Genomic DNA, 23616 nt, shown 5'->3' with positions numbered 1-23616 from the left:
CTTTCTCTCTCTCTGCTTCTGCTGACACGTTGCCTTCTCTGACCCTGACCCTCCTGCCTTCTTTTTTTAAGGACCCTTGTGAATACCTTGGAACCACCTCGATAATTCAGGATAATCTTCCCTTATCAAGATTCTTAACTAAATCACATCTGCAAAGTCTGTTTTACCATGTAAGATAACATATTCACAGTTTCCAGGGATTAAAACATGGGCATTTTAGGGGGACCATTATTCAGCTTGCCACAGGGGACAAAGCATAGTTGGAGGGATGGGCTCTAGAGCAAAGAAGGGAGCATTTTCTAATTTACTTGGAAAGAAGGAAGGTAGGACAAGCGCAAGATATGAGTGGTTTGTTTGACTGGTAGTGGAAGTAGAACATATTTTGTGGGTGATGTTTCCTATTTCCTCTTTAAAATGGAGTTTGTTTTACTTGCTTGAGGGGAGAGGCACAGATGGGAGATCCACAGAAGAAAGTACCGCCCTAACAACTAGAGCCACTCCTTCACTTATTTAGCTAATCGTTAATAAGAGCCTGCTGGGAACCTAGTGGATACAGGGATACAAAGAGATCCATGGATGATGTTTATTATTTTTCTGCATATGGAGGTTTCGAGGGTGTGCTCAAGGACCATTTGAGGAGTTTAGAAAGGATTCTAGGAACTATGTTACAGGAGATGACTTCATAGACAATTCCAAGTACTTGTTGATTGTATAAGTAATGGCTATTTCCTAAATACGATATATTTTAAAGAAATGGATATCCAAGTACTTGTTGATTGTATAAGTAATGGCTATTTCCTAAATACGATATATTTTAAAGAAATGGATAATGTATCATAGAATGCATTAAATGCCAATACCACAGATAATTCCTGGAAAGTAAAATACAGTAAGATTTCTTATGGAGCCCTTGTCAATATTGGAGCAGTCAGAGCTCATGGCACTCTACTTTCATTAAATATTTGATTCTTAACTTGAATAATCTTATAGTTTTTTATATTTTAATTTTTATATGAATAGTAAATGAATTATAAAAATAAATACATTAGAAATCCCTTCATGATCACATCTCTTACTTTCCTCCCTGAAGATAAAGATTAATAAAAATTTGGCATGAATTCTTCTGGGTCTTTTTCTATATGGGCTTAGCTACACTTATGTGTATATATAAAAGTATAGGTATTTTGTTTGTTTTTTACACAAATGGGGTCAAACGGAATTTGTTGTTAGTGCCATCGATGGATTCCAACTCCTAGTGACCCTGTGCACAGCAGGGTGGACCCTTGTCTGGTCTTTCTGTGCCATCCTCTACCTTCCAGCCCTGTAGCAGACTTTGCTCTGCTGCTATTCATAGGGTTTTCATGGCCACTTTTTTTCGGAAGTGGGTGGCCAGGACCTTCTTTCTAGTCTTTCTTAGTCTGGAAGCTCTGCTGAAACCTATCCACCATGGGTGACCCTGTTAATATTTGAGATACCAGTGGCATAGCTTTCAGCATCACAGCAACATGCAGCCATCACTCAACAGGTGAGTGTTTGGTTCCCTGACTGGAAAACAAATTCCAGCCATGGAGGTAAGAGGACCGAATCTTAACCACTAGACCACCATACACTAAATTACTGTCCTGTAATTAAAAAAAGAAAAGTCAACAGTGTGTTTGGCAGTCTTTTTTGTTAATCTATACCTTAGTTATATCAATTGCTACCTAACATTCCATAGTCTGAATGCAATAGGTTTTATTGATCTGTAACCATTTTCAATATATCAGTTGTTTCCAAATTTTTTCTCTTGTAAACAATGATACAGTGAACATTCTTCTAGGTTCCTTTCTAGATATTTGTGCTAGTTAGTCTTCAGAGTAGAGAACCAGCGAAGGAGTAGCTATGTCAAAGGATGTGGCTTGTAAAGATTTTTGTAGATGCTGCAAAATTTTCTTCCAAAGTATGTTCCAATTTATCCTTCTTTCATCAGTGTGTGAGAGTACCACTCTCTTCCTAATACTTGTGCTAGCATTTTGTATTATCAGTCTTTCAAATTTTTGTCCAGTAGTGAAAATGCCTTATTTTATTTTATTTATTTATTTTTTTGGTGGGGAAGATTGGCCCTTAGCTAACATCAGTTGCCAATCTTCCTCTTTTTGCTTGAGGAAGGTTGTCGCTGAGCTAACATCTGTGCCAGTCTTCCTCTATTTTGTATACGGGGTGCCACTGCAGCATGGCTTGATGAGTGGTGTGTAGGTCTGCATCCAGGATCTGAATCCATGAAACCTGGGCTGCCAAAGCGATGCGCACCTACCTAACTACTACACCACTGGGCCAGCCCTGAAAATTCCTTATTTTAATGTGCATTTCTCTTATTACTAGAGAGACTGAATCTCTTTTCCACTTCTTATGTTCAGTGACATAATACATTGATGTGCATCTGTGAATTGTGTGTTCATATCTGCCCTTTGTTCATTTTTCTTTTGGGATGTATTTATTTTTTCCTGTTAATTTTTAGGAACTTTTTATATACTCTGGATGTTAGTCCTTTCTTAAATATGTTGCACATATTTTCTCTCAATCTGTGCCTCATATTTGAATCTTATGTATGGAGTCTTTTATGGCTTCTAAGTCTTATGTAGGAAAGCTTTTCCCACCACAATATTATTAAACCATTCTTTGGTAATTTCTTCTAACATGTTTATAAATTCGTTAGCTTTTAGCAGTTTCTCTTTAGTTTTATAATTTTGGAGTCCGTTTTAGCATATCAAGTTAGGTAAAGAATCGGCATCTTTTGTTTGCTTGTATGGGTATAGTCAGTCTTCTTTGAGTGTTTCATTCTTTCTCCATTCATTTCAACTGTTGCGTGTACACATGAATCTGTCAGTTCCTTTTTAAAAACTGGATGACTAGTTTAATAGTCTGTTACATACATCAGCTATGGAAAGACCCTCCTCATTGATCTTGTTCTCCTAATTTTCCTGGCTATAATTGTGTATTTTATTTACTTTGGATCAGTTTGAATAGCACAGAAATTATTTGTTCCTTAAAGATTATATCTGGGACTAGGCCACTTTTTTGGGGAGAAGCTCTTGGACGACTTTCTCTCTTTCTTCTGTGGTAATTGATGTCTTTGAATTTTCTGTTTTCTAGATTCAATTTGTGTAAATTCTATTGTCATAGAGAATTATCCATTTCATCTAGGTTTTATTTGCATAAAATTGAGGGGAAATAGTTTCTTTTGGAGGAAGATTAGCCTTGAGCTAACATCTGCCACCAATATTCCTCTTTTTTGCTGAGGAAGAGTGGCCCTGAGCTAACGTCCATGCCCATCTTCCTACACTTTATATGTGGGACGCCTGCCACAGCATGGCTTGACAAGTGGTACCTAGGTCCACACCCGGGAGCCCAACCGGTGAACCCCAGGCCGCCAAAGCAGAACATGTGAGCTTAACTGCTGCGCCACCGGGCTGGTCCCTGGAAATAGTTGGTTAATATTCTTGTAATTGCTTCTTCATTTCTCTGGTATTATTTCTTATTTTATATGTTGATACTTTCTCCTTTTTTCCACTTAGATTTGTTTCACTATTTATTTAATTTAATTTAATGATATTTTCTAATTTTGGGGTTTTAATGAGTTTATTTTCATTCTTGTTCATTAATAGAAATGTGTTTAAGGCTATGAATTACAGTATGATGGAGTTTTATTTGTGACCTAAAATGTGAACAAGTTTTCTTTTTAAATCACTTTCTTAAAGAGAAGTTATATTCTTGGATTTACTCTTAGAGTTCAGTATGTAACAGTTAAATCTATTTTTTTAATTATATTAGTCTATTTATATTTTCCATATTTATTCCTACTTTTCTTTTCTTTTTTTTTTTTTTTTGAGGAAGATCAGCCCTGAGCTAACTGCTGCCAATCCTCCTCATTTTACTGAGGAAGACTGGCCCTGAGCTAACATCCATGCCCATCGTCCTTTACTTTATATGTGGGATGCCTGCCACAGCATGGCATGCCAAACGGTGCCATGTCCACACCAGGGATCCGAAACGGCAAACCCCGGGCCGCCGAAGGGGAACATGTGTACTTAACCCCTGCACCACCAGGCCAGCCCCTATACCTACTTTTCAATCCACTGTGCTTCATGGTTTGAGAGGGTTGGGTACTAGTCTATTAATAATGCATTTGTATCTGATTCTCTTCATATCTCCTATGAGGTGTGCTTTACAGATATATATTATATGATACCAAATATTCATAATCAGTGTATTTTTTATTGTGAATGACATCATTCAGGATTATAAAGTTTTCTTCATTGCTTGTTTAGTGCTTTTCTGTCCTGAGTTGTCTTGCATGACGTTGACCAGTACATCTCTTCCTTCCTTCCTTCCTTTCTTCCCTCCCCACTTCCCTCCCTCCCTCCCCCCTTTCTCCATCCCTCCTTCCCTCCATCTTTCCTACCTCACCCTCATTCTTTTGTTTTCAAGCTTTCTCAATCACTTGGTTATAGGGGTCTCTTTCCCACACGATAGAGTGGAAACTGCTTTATGATTCAAATGGAAAGTTTGTTTCCTTTCAACAGGTGAGTTTGGATCTAACATTTACTGAAGCAAGGTACAAGTTTGGTGTTATTACTCTTAGAATGTTTTATATTGTTTTTAAACTTACGGGTTTTGAAAAAAATTTTGGTGTGCTCTGCTTTCTTAGCTTTGTGTTCTTTTAATTAGAAATGTTTATATTTCTGTTATTATAACTGTATGAAAACCCTTAATCCTCTTATTTCTTCAAACATTATCTGTTAATCCTATCTGAGTAGCAATAATAAAATTAATATTTTTCCTCTTCCTCCCTTCTTTTTACCAGCTAATTTTAGCATTATAAAATAATTTACTTAAATTCTCCTATGACTTCTCAGTTTTAAATAATATCTTTTGATCTCAGTAACATGACATGTTCTTTTTCCCTCAGCTTTCATCTTTTTTTGTGTGTTTTATCATTTCTACGTTGTTAAGGCTTATATTACTTATATTTTATTATGGCAACATAATCACATAGGGATTTAGCCCCATAATTAGTTTCAGTATTTATTCTAGTCCTTTTACTTTGATTTTTTCCAGCCATCTCTTGGACGACTGCAGTTTATCTTCTAGTAAATTCATCAGGAAGATCCCATGGGAATAAGACTTTATGTGTTTGCCTGTGTTCAAAACTTTTGAACATTGTCTGTTGCTTTATAATTAATGAGTTTGGCTGGGTTTAAAAATCTCATTTATATTTTCTTTCCCCAAGGATTTCATGGGCATTACTCCAGCCAGTGGAGTGACCAGTAGGCAGTGGGGTCCACTGAAAACTAGTGTTGAACACTGTTGTGGAGAAATACTGCAACAGACTGATCCCCCTCACATAAGTTACTAGACGTTTTTGCCTTGATGTCCAAAGGATTCTTGAAGTTTGGAGTCCAGTAGCTTTACTAGGGTTACTGTTAAAATGAGTTTCTCTGGGGAACTAGGTGCCCTTTCAATAGTTATTTTATTACAAAAAGTTTTCTTATATTTTATCTTTATGTATTTGTTCTCTTCCATTATTTTCTTTTTCTTCTATGGAGAGTCCAGTTCCATGTATATAGATCTCCTTTACTTGTCTTTGGATTTCTGTTTCTAATACTTCTTAAATTTAAAACAGTTTTTCTTCCCTCTTTTGCTGCTTGTCTTGTATCTCTCATTTATTTACCTTAACTCTGATTTACTACAGATTTCAATACGCGGTGATGAAATCTGTTGAGCTCTGCCGGCTAAGGTTGTATTGTCTTGTTATTTTAATTTTCTGCTTTGTGTGTGAAGGATACGATTGTGCTTCATTAATTGTTATTCTTGGTTTCATGTATGATTTTAAATTTCATCTGATCTTTGGCTGTACTTTTCTTGCAAGTAGTCCTCATCTGCCATTTGTTTTTTCTGTACCTTTTCTCCTTTCTTTCCATTCATAGTATGCACAGATTTGATGATGGTTCTATTTTATTATTCATCTTTAAAGGGGTGGGTTTTTCTTGGAATATATTATGGGAGGTTCATGAGGAAGATAGTCAAGGTCCAAGTACTAAGTTACGAAGAATTTTCGTTTTTTGTGTTTGAATATTTTTTTCGGTCTTTAATTCTTCTAAGCTAGTGGAGATGGTGGTTGTGAACTTTTTCTTACTATAATAAGAAGTAGGGTGCCACAGAAGTAGGGTGTTGTCTGCAAAGATGGCTTTCTGATCTCCTTTGGTTTCTATTAATTTTTAAGGATTTTTGTATCTGTGTTCATGAGGGATATTGATGAGAAACCAGATCTTATTCTCTTACCAGTCTGATTCTCATACCTTGCAGGTAGACATTAATTCCTTTCTCAGGAAGTGTTAAGAATTTTATCATTTCTCTTTGGAGTTGTCACACTTCCTGTTGTTGGTCTAGCATGACTCCTTTATCATTCAAATTGCTTAGCTATCTGTGAGCCCTTTTAATTTAAAGGCTTGTAACTTTCATCAGCTCTGAAAACTTCTCTTCCACCTCTTTTTTCTTATTTCTTCCACTTTGTTTTTTTACTCTTTGTGTAACTCATGTTCTATAGGGTTGATCTTTCTGGATTGTTGCTCCATGTTTTTTTCTTTGTCTTTTCTTTTCATTTCTTTGACTTTCTTTCACATTAATTTTATCTTCCATGCTACATATTAGTTTTTAACTTGGCTCATTATAAGAAGAAGAAGATCTTATATTATCATCTTCCCGTACAATTATAATATACAAGAATGGTCTGTGGTTCTTTGCTGCTTTTACACGGCAGTGTTCTATTTCATGAAGGCTGTAGCCCCTTGAATCTTGACCCCATCTGAGGAGTCCAATTAGACTTTTAAAAAATTCTGATCTTTTTCCCTGAATTGTCTCTGATACTTTTGGAATGGGCTCATTATTTTTTGGTTCTCATTTACATCCTTTTTCATGTTGTTTTCTTCAAATGTTTAGTGATCCTTGGTTGTCTGTTATTAATGTGGAATTATTTAGATCTGTTTTTTTTTAATCTCTTTTGGAAGTTCTGGATTGCCTTGGCCTCTGCATTCCTTTTCTCTTAGGTATTCACGTGATATTTATAATAAGCTTCTGTTTTCTCTAGGCATACTCCAAGCATAATTTCTTTGGATCTGCCTTCACCATCATTTCTCTGATACACAAATTCTGGCTGTGATTTCATGTATTCTTATCAGTTTAATACCAACGACTTTCCGGTGTCTAGAAATTCTTTTGATTTGTCTTCCACTGAAGATACTTTTCTTATATCCCAGCACAGTAAAAAAAGAAATGATTTTTTTCTTTCTTAGTAAGGAAATTATTTCTTCTTTTCCTTTTCCTCTTCTTCTTGTCATTTGAAGGTTTTGGGGCATGAAGAAAGGCAGGTGCTTGTTTTCTGTCTTTTCTCTGGATCTAATCTCTCAAATTTCAAAGCCTATTTTCCTTAAGAAAACCTTAAAGTATATGAAATTTGAAGAGTTTAGACAGGATGTTTATCTTTTTATAGCCTTTACCTTTGTTAATTATAACTTGTGTTGTAAGCTCATATGGAGGAAAAATTAATGACTTTTATAGGCATTCAGCCACTTGATCCTGTTGTTTCTTTGTCATCTCCTTCCTCATTGTCATCACTGAAATCTTAACTTCTTTCTAATCTGGGAATTTCTATTTCTCTCTGGAACTCATTTAGGTCTTTCTAACTGTTTTGCTTGCTTCTACTTACCATTACCAGAAACAACACAGTTCGTCTTACACACTGAAGTAAAATGTACATCTTATCAAATATTGCTACTCTTGAGGACAAGAGTCAAACTCCTCAGCATGACACAGAATCACCATTCTTGTCTGGCCCCTTCCTCTATGTTTTGCCAGACTCATCTTGTATACGTTTTTCTTTACCAGTAATTACCTTCCTTCTTGAATCTTTTGTCCACTTGGAGAACTTGGTTGCTATCTCATGGTGAAGTTCAGCTCTTCCTGTTCTGTGGTTCCAGCACTTTATTTATGCTCAGTTACAGACGTAACGCATTGTTGTAATTAATTGTGAACCTGTCCTCCTGTAGACAGTAGTTCCTTGGTAGGCAGGCTTAATGCTCCTAGAAAACTATGTCAGGTGTGGAATACATAGGCACTTTTTAAATACTTGAATATACTGTGGATTGGTAATGTTTATCATCACTAGGGCTTATAAGTCATTTGGTAATATCTTTGAAAGAAGAAATTTTCTATTAGAGTTTAAATCAGTGAGAAACGCTAGACATGCTTGACAGAAGGAAGTAGCTGTCAGAGTGGAGGGGGAAAAATTGGTTAGAAGTACATCAGATGAGGCTCATCAAGTGTGAAGACTGATGCCATGTCATATACCTAGGAAAACGATGGGTCTTAGTGGAGTAAGATGAGCTGGTGGAACTAGAGGCACTTAGTTTATGTCTAAAGCTCTAGACTGTTAATTGCTATTACAGAATATTTTAAGATTTCTCTGAAACCAGTGTTCTCAGGGTAACAGTTAAATTTAGTGTCCACACTACTGACCACTAGCAGAACTATGTCAGATAGCAAAAGAATATCCAAATGTTCTTGTGAAGAAGACCGTGTGCTTTTGTACAGAATAAATCATAAGGCTAGCAATTGTTAAGATGAGAAAGGAGGCTTGTCCACTATAACTGGAGTGACTAGTCTTTCCACATTGATTGTGTGGGAACATAATGCCTACTGTGTACAGAGAGCACGCTGCTGGGTATTCTGGGAGCAGCAGAGGAAATAAGAGCCTGAGTCCCACCTTTGAGGATTATATTTTCATTAGGCAGAAAACCAGGGCCTCTGAAAGGATTTATCAGTTACCACAGCAATGTATTAGTAAGCACAGAGCAAGACATGAGAAATGGGAAAGTTTAAGTCCTAAAAAAGTACAAAACAAGGAATGATATCATTTTGATGGAGGAATGACTTCTTGGAGGGGTGAATTTTGATCTGAGTCTTTGAGGAGATGATGAGCCTGGATAGGCAGTGAGCGTCCCCAAATGGGTAGCATGATGACACAACATAACAGGGGGAAGAAGAAGGGGCAGGACCAGTTCTGTTTTGTGTAAGGCAGGAGATTGGTTGATTGGTTGGCTAAAGAAGTATTTGTACGACTTTGTAATTAAGAAGCATTCTTCTATCTTATTATTATTTTATTTTTTCTGTATAAAGCCACTGGGTAGACGGTGTGATGGTTAAAGAGAAGTACCCTCAGGGAGCCTACATTCTAAGTGATATAAAGTGCACAAACGTAAGAAATAGTAGCTGAAGCTTAAATAAACTAGTGTATGATAAAGGATAAAGAGACAGTATGGAAAGGATGGGTATGGTTTGAATCTGTAAAATGGGATTAAATAATACCTGCTTTACAGGTGGTTAGAATAAAATGAAATCACATGTGAATTGCGTAACACTTAATAGGCAAATTGATATGTGTGTGTTCTCTCCCTCCTCACCTCTCAATTCTAAGGTAACTGGTGCCAGAAAAAAAAAAAAAAAGGAGAGATACTTGAAGGATGCACGATCAATGAAACTTTCAGAAGAGGTGTGCCTTGGGTCATGAAAGATTTGTGCGTTTCCTGGGTGAACATTATGAACAAAGAGGTGGCACTACAGAACATGCTTTTGGGAGCTGCAAGAGCTTTTGTTGAAGTTAGGTGGGAGAAGAGGTTTGAAAGGCAGGCTTGGAACCTGGAGCTTGGCTGTGCATATGTAGCGCTCTTCTCCTGCCCAGATCCCTCTCTGCACACTCTGTTGACTAATTGTTTACATGTCACCATGTTTCAGCTCTTTTGATAAAGAGGAATCAGGAGTCAATGAACTTTGAGTTCCCCACAGCAAATAGCATAGTCCTTTACACATAGTAAGGCTCTCAATACATATTTATTAAGTGAGTTGATAAAACAAACAGATATTTAGGTATATCAGAAATAAGGGCTCTATGAAGATGACACTTTGTGCTAATATTATATCAAATTATATAGTACAGTGTGGGAGAGAATATTGTAGGGGGGCATAGTGGAGTCTCTTGGAGAGGGCCAGACATGGTTTTCACCCTGGCTTATATACTTTGTGAACTTGGGCAAGTCCTTTTGCAGGATGTACTTCTGTCTGAGACCGTTTCTTAGCAGTCTGCTCTTTTGGCCTGAGTTTCCTCCTCTCTGAATAGTTAGTGCCTACCTTATAGAGTTGTTGTGAGGATTAAATGAAAACTAGCTCAGGGCCTGGCTCATATTGGGTGCTCACATAAATAGTATTAATAATCATTGTAATAGTTTTGTTACTCTTAATTCACATTGAACCTCAATATGAATATTTTGAGTGGCAAAATTCACTCTTGTACTATTAAAATATTCAGCAAAAATCGAAATAATATGCAGTGCTATTCTATATACTTCCTTGTTAACCCTGCTGTATTAAGTTGGAAATTCTGTTATGTCGAGATTTCATTTTGGAAATAATGACCTGTGAGACAGTCTGGGGAGGCTGTATCTTAGGCCCAAATCTCTGCAGTGGCACTTCCAGGAGTGTTTTCTTATCCCCTGCCTTGGGCTCTTTCAGGTCCTATACAAACTTGATTTTCTTGATCTTCACAGCAATTCCAAAATTGTTGATCATAGCTTTTTATCCCTATTTTGAGGCAACTGAGGAAATTAAGGCTTAGGTGACAAGGTTAGTGAGTGTGAAAGTCGTTTATAATAATGATTCAAAACCCCACACAGGCTTAAGTTAAATTTTGAATCAGTATCGATAATAACTAGGAAGTAAGATAAAGTGCAGTCCATACGAACACTTGGGAAGGATGGCTGAAAAACTCGACTCTTAAAACTGTCCTTAAGTGTGACTCTCATCTCATTAGTCTCCCAGGCTGTTGACTATGAAAAGTGTATGTAAGTTTCATTTTTCAAAGACAGTTACCTTTTTGGTAACATAGAGTCACAAAATGACATATTATGCTATTTGTGGTTTTCACTGAAAATTTATAAACTTCAATTTTGTAGTGTTCCAAAGAGATTACCTATTATACTTCAGCAGTTAGCTGTCTGTCAAATGTTTTTAAGCCTTTATAGGGCAGGTGTGTTGTACTGTAATAAATACCAAGCCTGGACATTGTTTTGACTTAAAGGATTCATTTTAGTGTTTAAAAAGCTCTACAGTGGGATATAAAACAGCATCTTTGATTTCCCACTCACCTTGACTTCAAACCTTGAAGTCAGCTTTGAGAACCTTGCCCGTATCCACATCAGTTATCAGGTTCTGCATGTTCTTTTCCTCTTAGCACATGTCAAAGCAAATGGTTCCTCCTTGAAGCCTACCGGAATCTCCCCTCTGATGTGTACTTCTTCTACCTTGCTGCACCCCTGCTACTTGGCATTTAATCACTCTTAGATTTACTAAGCCCACTACTGAGTGTGATTTTGTTTTAAATTTAAAAACAAATCTCTCTATTCCAGTATGAGACAGTGGCCACATCTTATTCCATACTGTGTTCCTACTGCCTCACACAGTGTCTGGCACATAGTGGGTACTTGGCTTCATGATTGAGTGAAATTAATTACTTTGATTATGGTGGAACCCCATTTTTCAGACCAGAGATAACGCTTCTTTGTAATATTCAAAGACTAAATTGAGCAAAGAAGAAAGAAAAAGCCAAATATTATAGATAATAATCTTGAAATTATGTAGTTACTGTGGGCTTTGTTATTGTTGGCCTGCCAAAAAGCGACTCAGGGTTAAACCAGACTCTTTTATTTTACTTCACAAATGGTAACTCCCCTGCCAGTGTTAGTAGATTTTTGTTGGTAGATTTATTTAAAAGACCATGATAAACCTAACTGGATAAGGAACAAATGAATGCCCCCAAACTAGATCTGTCCGTGACTTTTTATATTAAGTGAATTTTTCCCCCTGCCTACCATTAGGAGGGATGTAGGTTTTGAAATTCAAAGCAGGGACCTTGGAGTTTGTGGTGTCTGTTCTCTTGGGGAATATGAGATCGCGGTGCATAGAAACACACCCCAGTGTCAGGCAGTAAAGCGAATCCTGCCTGATAGCACTCTAGATAATGAAATGGAAGGTTTGTGTCTGAGTGGCCAGGAATCTTCCATTTTGCCTTATTACTGCAACAACCACCTTGTCATCTAGAAATTACCAGGAGTTCCCCTGAAGCTGAATGCGGTTGGGCATCCGTGTGCCAAGGTTGAAGAGCACCAAGTAGGTACTTATTTATTAAGGCATCAGTCCAGCAGGGGTTTTATAAGCATAAAACTTCAGATAAGTTTTAATATTGCAATACTGTTTGTTATTTTTGAATGTTTCTTTTACTCTTTTTTTGGACTTTGTTGAAAATCTTTTTGTTAGCGAGCGATGTTTGTATTTGTGACCCTCCTCCAACCCCTAAAAATTTAAGAATACAATTTTTAGTTATTGTAAGAAAAAAGGCAAAACGGTTGTTAAAATTTTGAGGTCACTTTGAGCAATGATTATTGCTTAAATGCTTTGGAATGAAATATGCTAAATTATGAAGATCTGTGCTTTTTAAAAACAAGCATTTGAGATTCATACACGGGGTTTAATACCCCCTTTATATTTAACATTATTATTTAGGTTGATAAGGTAATATTTAATAGGACTATTTAAGCATGTAACCTCAAGGATAGCTGAAAGGTCCATAATACAAAAATTATAGCTGTTTAGGAGATGAAATGCATAAAGGTATATGAAAAATGTTTCATTATAACATGTAAATTAACACTTTTGGACTAATTCTAACTCCAGGATTATTTTTTGTTGCCTCATATAATGTGTTCCAATTGACCCATTTGTCACTTTTATGAGCAGCAAAAGTAAATTTAGTTCATCTGCATATTTATATACTTTAAATAGACCAATGTAAACAGTTTCTTATCTGCCATATGTTGAAATGTTTTAGTAAAGTAAAGACATAACTGCCTAGTCAACAAAGATGGCATTGAATTGCACTGTTTTGGAAAAAAAAGTTAAGTGAACTAGATGCCTGTTAATCTGGTTCTTTAAATATCATAAACAAAAGTATCAGAATGTGTTTCCAAGGACAAAGGCGGGGTTTTCCGGGCTTTGATTGGTTGCTGCCTTGTCCTGTCCCACAGCCATCCTTAATTGGCTTTGGGTAGATTGGAATCACATACGCAGGGTGACATTTATTACTTTCTAGTTGTTTCTTTGCTCTGAGCCCTGAGATTCCCAAGGAGTAACTGTAAAAGATTTCTTTCATTTTGTCCATGATCTACGAGGGGGGATCATTCTGAGAAGAGCAGGCATGAGTTTGAGTGCGAGAAGAGTCACTCTGCCTGCAATCACGCCAATAGTTCTGCAGAAAAGGGTATGTGCCTCCTGCTTGTTTTCTTTTCTTTCTTTCTTTTTTTTTCTTTTCTCTGTGTTTATTAATATGTTGGAAACTTTAGTTACGTATCCTGAGAGAGACTGTAATTCATTGAGGCTATAGGTAATTAAAGGATATATTATTGGAATTGGACTAGGGGAAAAAATGCTGTGCTAGAACATCTCTGTAGTAAAAAAAGCTCCGTGTAAAAGCAGTTTGGTCTCAATTTCAGGTCATTGTGATTTAGAGACTGTATTGAAGCCTTTTCTTTTTCTTTTCCTTCTACTGTAACTTCAGGCCTTTTTGCCTTTAGTTCAGTAGGAAATCTGCTAGCTATTATGTGTTATATTTGTTTACTGAGGAACAGTTTCTTTGTTTCACTATAATTCATAATACATCCATCTTCAATGTTGAATGGACTATATAATTGTTTTACTGTTTAAACATATGGCACCAGTTTATTATCCTCTTGTTTCTACCCATTTTCCTCTAGTTCTTTTGAATTTCAGCCTATTTGCCTAAGAAAAACTTTCCATTAAATTCCCTGTGAAAGGGCTTTCTGTTAATTATTAGTGCAGTCAATCCTGTGTATGAAAATATTGCACGTATTAGTTTTTTGTAAAGTTTATTTCCATGTCTTACTTGAAGCATTGCATTTTATAAGCTAATTAATATACTGTGTAATGTCACAATTAAGTAAAACTGAATATACTAAACTTCTCTTGTAAATATACTAAATTAGAACATTGCATTGAACTCCTTAAAGAGTCAAATCTGTTGCACAGAAAAAGAAAACACCAAAACACATTTTTGGCAATCTGCTTTCTGAAAGGTTTTGGTGACACTAGAAACTGTAATGTTTATTTCCATACTCGACTTTTAATAGTTAACTGTTAGTTAACTATTAGTGTATTTCATTAAGTCAAAGGTCATGGTTAATTTGTTTGAAAATGACAGATCTAACGATTAGGGTTTTTTGGTTTTTTTTAAAGAAGTGTCTCTTTTTTATTGTTCCTAACTTTTAGGTTTTCAATTTATTTTCTTATCCAATTGATCATTTATTCACTAGGCACGTTTTACTTGGCATTGGAATAGTAAATGGTAATTTTGCCAACATTTGTTCTTTATCTTTCTTAATGCCTTTCTTTCATCTGAAGCAACTTTAATTAAAAATATTCTGCTTTGAGCTTGAATCTTTCCTTTGATTTAGACTTAGTAATGTATTAATAATGACCATATAGATTCCCTGACTCATTGGGAATGTGAAAAGTATATTAAAATAGCATATCAAATCTCTGTTCTTATGATTGAGCTCTTCTGTGCAGTTAATATTGTGGCTTAGATTGACCAAGAAACTTTCATTGTGTGGTCTTTTGGATGACAGGTTGGTATGGTGGAAAGCATAGCACCTGGGCTCTCTGTTTCCTAGCTGTGTGACCTTGGGCAAGTCATATAATCTCCCACAGTCATTATTTCCTCACCTGTAAGATAATAGCTGAGAGATTTTCGTTAAATGCTCTCTTCAGTCTTATTCATGTCTATAATTCTATGAACCAAATAATATATTTTGTATTTTCACAATTTTAGTGAAATATTTAAACCATTTCTTATTTTCCTAGAGAGAGTATAAAACATTAGAAAAAGATGCTGTCCTGTCGTTTTCAAGGACTTGAGCAGTTAGTCTAGGGGAAATTGGTATAGTAAAATGTGGTTAGAAAATAGCTGCTAGCACTGACTGGTGAGTAGCAAAACAGGATTACTCTGGAAAGCTCTGATTATAATTGATGTTAGTTCTGATCTGCCAGTGGACACATCATTGTGGTTTCTCTTGGTCTTTTATAGTAAGCTTCTTGTTAGGTTTCTATTATAATAATTACATAAGTCACAATTCCTTAGGCCCAAATCCATGTTATTCCTTTCCAATGAGTACCACGTATTAAGTATTCATATAATTTAGCACATCATCATTTGCTGAAAGTCCTTTCACCTGACTTTTAATCCCCAAAGGACCCCTTGTCTATAAGATTCTTCTGAAAATCTTGGTATCTCTTAATTTAGGAATTGGGTATTTTTCTGACTAACAAACATTCCATCTGCTTTGGTTACACTATGACTTTTTTTTTTTTAAATAGATTATTCCACACTTGTAATTGACTTGTCACTTTCTATATGTATGATAATTTAAGATGATCTTATAAATTAATATAAGCATTTCTCAGAGTATTTGGAAGGCAGCTTCTCATTTTCCCGAGAAGGCAGGTGCTTTTTGCACAGGTTTAGCAGAAAGTTTGTCCATCCTAATGAGTAGCTCTTGCAAAATAATTTGACAACTAGAATCCTAATCATCTGAAGAGCTGTGAGGGCATTTCTGAAAATGCTTAATAGCCTAGGGAGTAATTTTCTTATCAGCTAGTGTATCTGCTCTAAGTGGCCATAAGATTCTCCTGAGAGTGGTTAGAAACTTGCATTTTAAATACAGCCCTTAACATGGTATGGGTCTTTTTTGTAGCAGATCAAATACACTTTGATCTTTGAGGAACAGAGTATTTTGGTAGACTATCAAGTAAATTGGAAAGAAATTTTTGGCTTCCTCTAATTCAATTAGGATCTGATTGCCTTGATCCAAGTGAATCAAGGTTCTAGTGAAGAAGGTTTTATCATATCCCTTAGAAATTGTCGCATCCTCCCCATGTGTTCTGAATGAATCCTTTACCTCTTAGTTTTTTTCTCATATAACTACAGGTTATGCCTTTTGTTTTTCAGATGAGAAGACTGAGTCTTTTAGGTGTTGAGTGACTTACGCAAGGTCACCCAGAAGGTCAATGGCAAAGCTAGAAATAGAATCTAGGTCTTGTGACATCCAGTGTGTTTCTCCTAGATCCGTGTTCCTCCTGAAATTAATATGTTAATGAATTGCCTTATGGTGTGTATAATTGCCATTAAACTTCTAGTCTGCAATTAGCTTAGGCAAATCCTTTCTTCTTCCTCTGCAGCTCCACCAACTCCCATATGCTCCAGTGTAGAAAACACTTTATTCAAAAAGCAATTGTAGGCAGCAAAGTGAGTGTGAGTGATAGTGTATGTGTGTGTGTGAGAGAGAGAGAGAGATGGAAAGACAGTTCATACCCAGAGCTCTAGATTGGTATGTTACTTCAAGAAAACATTTTAAGGGTCCAAAGAGTTAACAAAAGACTCAAGCACTGTAAGGTATAAATTAAGTGCAATATAAAATTCACATTCTTTTTCTAGAAAGCCTTCAAGGTCAGAAGGCCCGCTGTTCATATTCTGATTCTGTGGGGTAGGAGTGTTTCACGCCTCTGTCAGATTAACATTGTTTTTCAAATTATGTTTACAGGCATTTCTTCATTCTTTATCCACATGACAATTACAAGAGATATTCCTAAGCACGAAAGAGCCCGAAGTGTCTTCTGAAATTGCAGAGAAAAAAGGGATAATTTTTAGAATATATTTTTCTTAAGATTCAGATCCTTTTGCAAATCTGAAATTCATGAGTGTAATACGGAGCAATGCTGGTTATCAGAAGGTCCAATTCCCCATCTATACAAGAGAATAGTTTGTTATATTCATTTCCTTCCTCAAACCATTAAAATTACTGCTATGATTTTTTAAAAACTACTTTGTAAGGAATAAAAGAATACAGATCTTCATATCACTTTCTGCCCAGAAACTTTTAAATACCTACAAAATCCTTCCAAATGGACGAAGCATTCCGTGCGCCTCAGGGCCTGGGTGCACTGCGGCTTCCCAGGCTTCAGAGGAAGCCTCCACTCCAGCACATTGTTTTCCTCTGTGTGCTCCGAGCGTTTGATGTTTGTCTCTCTGTACTTCTGCCCCTAGTCTGTGCTCTGTGGCCCACAGACAACTCCACACTCCTGTTTGTTTTTCCAAAGGCTGTTGATTGTTTCCTAGCTCAGGCTGCAGTACCACCCGGAAGCCTTCTAAAACTCTTTCCCATCTATCCTAATGGTGTCTTGATTCAGTATCAATGGGTGCACCTGTTACTCCTTGCTTAATTCAGTAACTGCTGCCATGTGACATCAATTTTTTTTATTACCTTTTATGATATTTAAGTCTTATTAGCTATCCATAGGTGTGTATCTTAGGCTTTCTGGCTTTTCACATTTTGACTTTTAGTCTTCTCTGTATATCTTGTGTATTTTTTGCATATCTTGTACTATGTGCTTTTCAAAATTCATCTTTTTTGGTCTTACAATTAGATTTTAAAAATTTAAGGGAAAGGCTCTTTGAATAAAGTGCATTGTCAGTTATAGGCTGAGTTTAATTTCATGTAACCAGAAAACTCAAATGAGGGCATATTCAACAGGGAGGAGATTTATTTTTCTTTCACTTTATAAGAAGAATCATTCTGAAGCTATTGTAGTGGCCCCACAACGTCCTCAGGCAACCAAACTCCTTCTTGTTTTCTGTTATATCTTCCTTAGTGTGGGTCCCTTTTCCTTTTATGTTCTCATTCCTAGGATACAAAATGGGAAGACCAGGAGCCTGCTGGCCAGTTTCTGTCAGATGTTAACGTGCCACCCTGGCATAACCGGGAGCTTCTGCTTACATCTTCCTGGCCAGGATTGTGTCACGTGGTCCACCCTGGACACAAGAGAAGCCAGGAAACGTAGGCCTTGAGCTCAACACACTGCCCTCCTCATCAGAATCAGGATTCATTAGGGAGGGAGAGGGCAAAGGTGGCTTTTGGTGGGCAGCTGGCCTTCTCCACTATAGGTGCCTCAGAAATATTGGGCATTCATTAGATATTTGTCCCTTGGATTTTTATTATTGTCATGCCAGATATGAAATATGGTTATGCTTTTTGAACAAATGTATTATATGACTTGTATAGGGAGAGTAGAAGGTGTGGTAAGTGGGGAGAGAGCAAGTTTTCTGAGTATAGGAGGGTAATGGAGATCCACAGATGGTGCCCTGGGTTTAGATGGCTGGCTTGCTTGGAAGATGGTCATGATGGGTAGTGAGTATTGTTATTGCTGTTTATCTGGAATTCTCATTCTTGCTAAACTTTGGTCTGTCTTCTGCCCTTTTAATTTTTGTACAGGGTAACTTAGTTGCATATTCACCCAGGAAGGGTGCTACATAGATGAATGGTTTTTGTATTTTCACAAAATGTTCCCTTTCTCAAGAAGTGAGTTTTTAGGACGGGTGACGTAGTAGCGATTGCTTGCGTGTTTCGGAGCCAGGAACCCCTGAGTTTGAGCTCGCACTGTCATTGACGAGTGGTGTAACTTTGGATGTCTGCTTTTAAACCTTTCTGAGAATCAGTTTGTCTGTCTTGGGGATCACAGAACGGTTGTAAGGATTAAATAGAATAAATATTTAGAAGTACTTGACAGAGAGTAGAAGCTCAACAAATGTGAATTCTTTTTTTCCCCTCATCTGTGAAATTGCATGTTTTACTAGTTTCATAAACAATTTAAAAATCTCCCTATTGCTATGAATTTAAATTTTTTGTGCCCTGTCCTGTTAAGGTGGTTATCCAAAAATTTCCTTGTAGCAAATGAGTCAAACAAAAAGTGGTTGTCTTTGATATAATGCATCTAGAAAGAGAAAGACAATATGCTTTCAAATGCTTCTTCCTTATGCTCCCTTTCTGTAACTTTAGGTGCACTCCAATTTGAACTTTAAAAATTAATCCAACTATTGTAATGCTAATAAATATATTTAATCTGGAATCATAGATTTAAATATAATAAGATAAGTGGTTAGATTATTTCTCCTTTCACTATTCTACGGAGTATCAGGCAGGGGCTTCTGGGTTGTATATTTGAAAGAGATAAATCTGTGGCTGGTGTAACACATTGTTTCACTAGACACAGGAGATGTTACTGGAATGTTAGCATATGCTGCCAGGGGGTGTGTCACTTTTGATCATCACTGGATTTAACTGCCCAGCACAGGGAAGGTCCAGAGTTAGTATATAATTACTATTTGTTGAATAAACACTGTTTCTCAAAAATGAAGATTGGCCTCTTTTGATACTGACCTGCTATTGGATTTTCCTTTTCTACATTTGTCTTTCTGTTGCATTCGCTTCATTTTTCCTGGGTTTCATACCTTGTGCTGGAAAGCCGTGCACACAGGGCCCACCTGAACTGGTCCACCCTGCCTTTTCCTTACCTTTGTCCAGCTCCAGCTTGCTGCTGTGGGCAGTTTGGTGTACTCGCTGCCCACCACACACGCCAATAAAAATAAAAACAGCTATAATGTGTTGAGCACTCATTACACATTCTCTTTCATTTTCACAAGAACCCCCAAAGTTGGTAGACAAACCTGGTTTGGGATGGGGAAAGTGAGGCTTGGAGAAGTTAGGTGTCTTACCAAAGCACACCGCCCAAAACGACGGAGGCAGGCTTGAGCTTCGGAATCGCATGGGCGCATGCGTGCTGCGGAGCGTTGTCCGTGCAGCTGCGGTGCTCTGCCATCTCGCCTGTAGTCCACTCATTGGACAATCTCACCTTTCCTCCAGTCTGCCTTTTGCTCTCCTCGTTATTTTTCTCTGTTTGTGCACTCGGTCTTGCCTCAAAGACGTAGTGACTTAACCATGTGTCAGCTGTCCTTAGAGCTTAGTGGGACTGTAGGAGTCTGTTGAGACTTATCATGAATGCCTTGTTTTAAAAAATTTATAATAATAATCTCTAGTATTAACTGAGTGCTATCAGTTTGCCAGCATTTTGTCCATTTTCCAGTGTAAGGAATCTAAGACTCATAACTGAAAAGCTGGTGGTGTGGGATCCGATCACAGAATAAATAGACTCCAGCATCCCTCACTGCCCTAAGCACCTGGGGTAAACCTCCTTGGGAGCGGGTCGTGCCTTATATTATTTTGTAAACTACGATGCCTGGTCCACGTTTGGCAATGAAGGCAGATTAAAAATAGCTGGGCTGATTAACAGTCTCAGACTCTTGCTTGGGGCGGTCTTAGGGCTGGCTCTCTTGGCTATGCCCCAGCAGCCGAAGCCAAATCTAGAAAATAAGAATCTCTTTTTGGCAGAAAAAAGAAGCAAGACTTTTGGTAATTTCAGATATTAAGCCCTCTGAAAGGATAAAGATTTTTCTACCCCTGTGGAATATTAAAAATGCTTGCTCTTAAGACAGTTCCATAAGAAGGATTCAAAAATTATTTTGGCAAAAACAACGTGGTCAGAAAGTGATTATAGCCTTCTAATTGGACGTGCATATTTGGACATATAGGTTCAGCAATATTTGTGAAAATAAGAGGGATGTTATTTTATAGTTTCAGAAGTCAAATTAGTTTGAATAGTTCTATCAAGATTTGAAGAAAAATTTTGACATCGTCATTCTAAATGCCTGGGAGAATCTCCTCCATGAGTCCCAGGAAAGACTCCTGGTGAGGTGATTTTATTTATCTATGAGTGTGTGCATGTGTCTATATATATGCCAAATATCTATCTACCCCAAAAAATCCCTCTTATTGAAGTTTAAGGTACAGACATGATTTATCTTAAAAGTTCAAACAGTTAAGAATATTTAAAAATAGATTTAAACTTTGTTAAAAGCTTGTAATTATATTAAACAGGACCTCCATGGGGTTAAAAATACTAATGTTAAAGTTGTAATTTTCAAAACGAGTTTTCTCTTTGCGCCCACTGAGAAATAAAGACGCCCTCTGCTGGCGGTTTCAGTATATGCCGTTTTTCTGGCGGGCAACGCTGAGAAAAGTGAAACACAAAGAAAACCAACTTTTTTAACCTTCCAAAAGCTAGATACTTTGTGTATATGTATTTTTATGTTCTGATGTTTAGTTATCTACGACTTTTATCCAAGATATTGTGTAGAAGCTACAGCTTAAAGCAGCACGAAAGTTGGATGAGCAGAGGGGCGAGAAGAGGATCAGGTAGCCCAGAGACGGTTCCATGGCCTGCCCTGCCAGTGACCAGCGGCAGCTCCGCGGGCACCTCAGACCATCTCCAGCCCCGGCTGCTTCATCTGTAAAATGAGAGGATTTCAGTGGATATCCCAGAGCCCTTCTAACGTTGAGTATTTGGTGATTCTTACAGTACTGATTCCTTTTCTTTTATAGGAATATGCTCTAGACATGTTTTGTACTGATATAAGTATTTAGGAAAATGAAGGAAAGGTAAAATTAGGAAAATGAGTATAAATCGGTTGTTCCTAGTGCTGTCACAGCATGGGAATGTTAGGTCTAGGAAGTGATATTGGGTATGCTCTTAGAAGTTGATAAAATAATACTCCCAAATGTTCCAGAAGGACTGAACATAGCATATTTCATGGATTTTATGGCACCTTAAATTACAAGAAGCATCATTATTTTATATGCTTCCAGTTAAACTGTGCTATACCTTTGATGGTAAGTTACATCTAGATTTCAGAGAAGTTAAAAGTGAGAAAATGTGCTTTTAAAAAATCACTGAAATAAGGCAGTTCCTAAAGTGTTTCAGTTAATGGCAGGCCACTCGAGAATTGCAACAAAGGCTGATGTATCCTGGGCTCTAATAAGTGGTTTCTTTCCTCGTGTTTTCCCCTTTTCCCTTCTAAATACTTTTCCTTCCTCACTCCCCAACTAGTCCTTCTTTCTCACTGGGTGAAACAGTTTTTACTTTTTCACTTAGTCATGTCTTACAGTTATTCTGGGAATAAACGATTGCTTAAAAACTGAAAGGAGATACTGGAATAACATTGTGTCCAACATAAGCATGACCAGTGGTTTTCTGCTTCAAATATGAATAAGCATTAGCACTTGTGAAGGTTTTTTCACTTCAAAGATGAATTAGTCAGCATTGGCATCTTCACAGGCATTAGACGAGTTTTAAAAACACCAGGGCTTCAGGAACACTCCTTTGATGAAGTTGTTGGAAACATGAGTGTGGGATTTGTGATTTGACCCCTCTTTGTTATTCCTAGCAGATTTAGGTCCTAAAATAACATATGTATATACATATGGATATGTGCGTGTGCATGATTTAGGATATTTTTAGACTTAGTTTTTAATGTTTCCCTTCTTTTGTAAGGAAATTGGAGCTTTTTTTTTTTTTTTTGCTTTTTTTCCCTACCACATAACAGAGCACATTGTTTCCAGGGCTTCCAGTTTCTCGCTTCGTAAAATCGAACCCCGACTTGAGTTAGGGTCTGTCTTTCTACCCTCTAGGGAGAAAGGAAGCCAAGGAAGGAGCAGTCTGCAGGGCTCTTGGCCTGAGAAGGAAAGCAGCAAGGGTCAAGAACAGAATAGGAGGATAGACTAGAGTAGAGGGGCTTCAAGGAGACTTTCCGGGCCTCCTTTGCCTGCAGACTGTCTTTCCATTCTTGGTTGGAAGCCTAGACGTGGCATGATTCGGCAGTGTCACTGATCCAAGCTGTCAGGTGTGGCAGTGCTAAACCACCTGCCATGCCAAGTCTGGAGCATTTCCAGTAGTGAGTCCGTACTGGGCCTCTTTGGCCAGAAGCTGGATGGGAAACAAATTAATACATCACAAAACTCCATCGTTGCCATTTGACTTCATACCCAGAACTCCTGGAAGATCTTTGGATCCCCGGTAGAACAGGTCCTTTAACTCTGAATTCATCTCTTTATCCAGGCTTTATCCTATCTCCTCCAGGGCTATATAGGATGGTTTCATTCATCACTATGTTTGATGGTTCACTACATGCCAGGCATTGTTCTAACTGCTGGCAATATAACAGGAAGCAAGCATTGACATCATCCCTGCTGTCATGCCGCATTCTGAGTGGTGAAGGCTGATGGATAGTAATTACATAGTTGTACACATGCATACATGGAAGAGAGGGCCTGGACCTAAACTTGGGAGGGTCATCAAAAGCTTCCCCACAGAAATAATGTTTTATCTGAGGGTTGGGTGTATAAAGTGGGCAGACAAGTGTTCTAGGCAGCAGAAACAGTATGTGCAAAGGCCCTGTGTCTGAAAGGAGGTTGGCTATTTCAAGAAACTGAGGGAAAAAAACCAACTATGGTCAGATTTAGAGACTAGGAAAGGGATTTTAGGGAATAAAGTTGAAAGGGGCCACAGCGATATGGAATAGACGTGTTTGGTCAGTCAGTTCCTGTAATTCTGATATTGTTTGAGTTAATATCTTAGAACTAATTAAGCACATACTGCTCATGCTCAGGTAAAATGTGTTGTTCAATATCTCTCTCAATGGAGAGAATTTAAGACTCCCTGCTACCTGGTTTC

The 23616-nt window shown here is 37.4% G+C and overlaps 1 protein-coding gene across 2 annotated transcripts in view; it reads left to right on the top strand.

The window, feature by feature from the left end:
* The window catches only part of GRB14 (growth factor receptor bound protein 14), a 121416-nt gene that overhangs the window by 47387 nt on the left and 50413 nt on the right, over positions 1 to 23616 (top strand). The window contains exon 1 of one of the 2 annotated variants that reach the window (XM_046659416.1): positions 13232 to 13402. The exons of the other annotated variant lie outside the window; for it this stretch is intronic. Within the exon in view, the coding sequence (XP_046515372.1) occupies positions 13340 to 13402 (63 nt within the window). The 5' untranslated portion in view covers positions 13232 to 13339. Of the gene's footprint in view, positions 1 to 13231; positions 13403 to 23616 lie in introns of those variants that run through there. 2 annotated transcript variants of the gene reach the window in all.

The sequence above is a fragment of the Equus quagga genome, chromosome 4 (assembly GCF_021613505.1).
Source record: "Equus quagga isolate Etosha38 chromosome 4, UCLA_HA_Equagga_1.0, whole genome shotgun sequence".
Taxonomy (NCBI): domain Eukaryota; kingdom Metazoa; phylum Chordata; class Mammalia; order Perissodactyla; family Equidae; genus Equus; species Equus quagga.
The sequence above is the reverse complement of the archived record's forward strand: the minus strand, read 5'-3'. Positions and strand labels throughout refer to the sequence as shown.